We start from the raw sequence: 4,084 nt of genomic DNA on the forward strand, positions 1-4,084 counted from the left end.
GAATCTCGTCATGTGTTTTATGGCCTCATACTCCGCTAGGAACTCACCGTAAGCTGTTAGGAGGGCCATATCGACATCCAACTTTTTACGAAGCCGCGATAACGCAGAGAGAGCGCTTCTCAGCGACTCTCCCAGCTCCGATTCCGGATGCGATTTTTTAAACGGGAGCCGAACTACGAACCGACCGTCCGTCGTTCGCTGCACCGTTTGAGAGAAGTGTGCGTTGCACTCCTCTTCGTCTTTTGTCTTCTGTACCTTCACCGGTACAGATTCTATCTCCCAGAATCGACGAATCGCATCGTCCAGCGATTCTAGAACGTTGCAATGGAACGTCCTTAGCGTATTCTGGGAAATTGCGCCTTCACAGGGTCCGAAGAGCACCCAACAGAAAACGGTATTTTACGCGATCGGAGAATGATCGTCGATCCGACGGATTCTTTCTCTTATTATTTGCGCGTATACTTCGGCTCTCAGCAGTACATCGATTTGCTCGTTTGCCGCAGGCTCTGGATCTGCAAGTCTTACGTCCTTGAATAATCCATTTAAAGGGATTCTTGTCATCGGCGGCTTGTAGTCGGTAATCTTGTGAACCACTCGCTTTTACCAGCGGTGCATTGGTCATCACTGAACTCAGTCTTACCTCTACACTATGTTTTATGTCCGCGGTCCGTCCACCCACCGCACTTACAATTGTCTTCTCACCTTTCAAAATTCGGTAGAACCGAAGACAATATGCTACCACGTAGAGTAGACGACTCCACCTCGAAAAGCGAGAGAGTACCTCCCATTCTGTTTTCGGGATATTTACGTGGGCGTAAATGACACGCATCCCTTCCTCAGTTTCAATTGAGGCTGGCGTTTTCGGCCATTCCTCTTCTGGTTGTTTTAACCAAGATGGACCAGAAATCCAGAAGGTTGAACTGAGAAGTTCCTCAATTACCACACCGCGTGAATTTAAATCAGCTGGGTTGGAGCGAGTTGGAACGTGCCTCCAAATCGCAGTCGGCAAAGCCGTTTGTATTTTCGACACTCGATTGGCGATTATAATTTTCCATGTTGACGGGTGTTTCCTCAACCAAGCCAACGTTATCGTTGAATCTGTCCAGCAACAAACACGCTGCACTTTGACCGCAAGTGCATTCGTGATATGCTGGAGCAGTTCAGCAAGGAGGAGGGCCCCGTTCAATTCCAGAACTGGGACCGTGAGCGTTTTAATCGGAGCGACTCGCGACTTGGCCATCAACAACGATGTTTTAACACCGTTTTTAGCCGTCGTCACTCGGAGATACACGGCGGCTGCATACGCAGCCAAAGATGCATCGCAAAATCCGTGCAGCTCCAGGGAGATGACCTCCTCTTCGACTCCTACCCATCGGGGAATACGCAATTCATTCAATTTTGCCCAGTCCTCACAGAATGAGTTCCACGTTCTGTGAGTGGCAACTGACACATTATCGTCCCAGTGGATTTTTTCCAGCCACTGTGACTGCATCAACACTTTCGCGCGAATGACCACCGGTGAAAGCCAACCGAGAGGGTCATACAGTTTCGCGATCTCCGAAAACAAAGATCTCTTTGTTGGAGAGGTGGCTGACGGTTGGAATCGCGTCAAATTGAAATAGAAATAATCACCCGATGGTACCCATCGCAGTCCAAGAACTTTCAGTTCCGAATCCTCAAATAACGAGAGATCCACTGCGTGGGAATGCTCCGTTTTTGGAATGTTCCTCAGTAAATCCTCTGAGTTTCCTGCCCACTTCCTTAAAGGGAATCCTCCTTTGGATAACAGCTGGCACACCTGTTTCCGAATACATTCCAATCGGCTTTTATCAGGTGCACTTAAGAAAACGTCGTCAACATAGACGTCTTTCTCAATCACTGGTACTGCGAGAGGAAAATCTTTTCCCTCCTCGCGTACAAGTTCGAGTAGTGTCCGCATAGCTAAGTATGGGGCACAAACCGTACCATACGTTACGGTGTTTAATTCAAAAGCTGAGAGACGCTCAGTTTTTGGTGCACGCCAAACTATGCATTGAAAGCGACGATCTTCCGGGGCCACGAGAATTTGACGGAACATTTTCTCAATGTCCGCGACCATTACGAATTGATACAATCTCCAATTCGTTAAAATAATGGTCATGTCTCGTTGTAGCTTCGGCCCGACATGAAGAAGGTCATTCAGCGAGCATCCGCTCGCTGTGGAACTCGTCGCATTAAAGACCACTCGTAATTTCGTGGTTGCACTTTCCTCACGAATTACGGCCCTGTGCGGAATGTACAGCCGTGACGATTCGATTGATCTCAATCTCGTCATATGTTTCAAGGCCTCATACTCCGCCAGGAAATCATCGTATTCTTTTACGAGGGTCTGATCGACATCCAGTTTTTTCCGGAGTCGCGTTAACGCAGAGAGAGCGCTTCTTAGCGAATCTCCCAGCTCCGATTCCGGATGCGATCTTTTAAACGGAAGACGAACAACGAAACGACCGTCCGTTGTTCGCTGCACCGTTTGCAAGAAGTGTGCATCGCACTCTTCTTCTTCCTTCGTTTTCTGTACCTTCATTGGTACAGATTCTAATTCCCAGAATCGACGAATCGCTTTGTCCAGCGATTCTAGAACGTTGCAATGTAACGTCCGTACCGAATTCTGGGATGTTGCGCCTTTACAGGGTCCGGAGAGCACCCAACCGAATACGGTATTTTGCGCGATCGGAGAATGATCGTCGATCCGACGGATTCCTTCTCTTATTACTTGCGCGTATACTTCGGCTCCCAGCAGTACATCGATTTGCTCGTTTGCCGCAGGCTCTGGATCTGCAAGTCTTACGTCCTTGAATAATCCATTCAGAGGGAGGCTTGTCATCGGCGGCTTGTAGTCGGTAATTTTGTGAACCACGAATGCACTCGCTTTTACCAGCGGTGCATTGGTCACCACTGAACTCAGTCTTACCTCTACACTATGTTTTATGTCCGCGGTCCGTCCACCCCCAAGCCCAGTTACCACCGCTGAGGTTTTTCGGCGTGCAAGACGTAGGTCATTCGCTACGTCCGCCGAAATAAAGGACGCTTCTGACCCCTGATCCAGGAGCGCGCGAACCACTCTCGATGTTCCATTCGGTGCGTGCTCTCGCACCAAGGCCGTTGCTAGGAGGACCGATCTGCTCGCTGAGCCGGTCATCGTGCCACAATTAGACGATACCGTCTTTTTTGCGGCACCCGGTTTGGAGTTTTTCCTCTCCTTCCCAGAGGTACTTGGCTTTTTCGCATTTCCCTTCGAAAAGGGTTTCCCTCGCGAGCTCGCCGCTGACGTTACACTGCTGCTTGACTCTCTACTGCCGAAATGCAGTCACGTGTGGTGGAGTCGACCGCACCGTTTGTATCCCTCAGTGTTACCACATGAGTTTGCTTCGTGTTGCCTCGACAGACAGATAATGCAGTGTTCACTCATCCTGGCATATTTATACCGTTCTCTCGCACTCAACCTTTGAAATTGGACACAGTTTCCCAGGGAGTGCCTTTCGGTGCAGAACAAGCACGGGGCTAAGGAATTCTCCTCAGTCGCCTCCTCCAACGTGCTCGCATGAGAACGCACTCGAGACTTCTTGAAGTGCGGTTTCTCCACCTTCTGACCTTGAGGTTTTGCCTGGATAGATTGCAGTGCCCCTGCCTTCTTATCCAGAAAACCCAGGAGTGTATCGAATGCAGGATAATCATCGTTATCCTGTATTGACTCTTCCCACTCCAAGGTCAGTCGTTCGTCGAGCTTCTCGGTTACCTTATCGACCAACAGGATTGCCCCATTGATCTACTGGACATTCCCATCGTTGCAGTGCTTCCACTGTCTGACGAATGCCTATGGTGACCTGCTCGATGCTCTCCAGTTTGTCCCATTTAATGGACTTCAAGGTTCGTAGCGGTGTTAACAACGCTTTTATCACGACTCGCTTTTTCGCGAAGAGTCGTTCCAGCGTGTACCACGCTACCTAGAAATTCCGATCGCAAATTTCCAGATTGCTGATTGACCGCAAAGCTACGCCATCGAGGCACGTGCGCAATTGTTGCAATCTCTGCGAATCGGATAAGT

The 4,084-nt window shown here is 49.4% G+C and overlaps 1 protein-coding gene across 1 annotated transcript; it reads right to left on the reverse strand.

The window, feature by feature from the left end:
• Positions 1-47: 47 nt before the first annotated feature.
• LOC108622805 (uncharacterized) lies at positions 48-3,983 on the reverse strand (the record flags this gene model as incomplete). The annotated part of the gene is made up of 4 exons (XM_018020898.1): positions 48-311; positions 526-3,006; positions 3,478-3,670; positions 3,789-3,983. Coding segments are annotated over 4 exons (3,133 nt in total), but the record flags the coding sequence as incomplete, so codon positions are not given.
• Positions 3,984-4,084: the final 101 nt, after the last annotated feature.

Source organism: Ceratina calcarata, unplaced genomic scaffold (assembly GCF_001652005.2).
Source record: "Ceratina calcarata isolate Rehan_Ccalc_2016 unplaced genomic scaffold, ASM165200v1 scaffold2427, whole genome shotgun sequence".
In the NCBI taxonomy this organism is placed as follows: domain Eukaryota; kingdom Metazoa; phylum Arthropoda; class Insecta; order Hymenoptera; family Apidae; genus Ceratina; species Ceratina calcarata.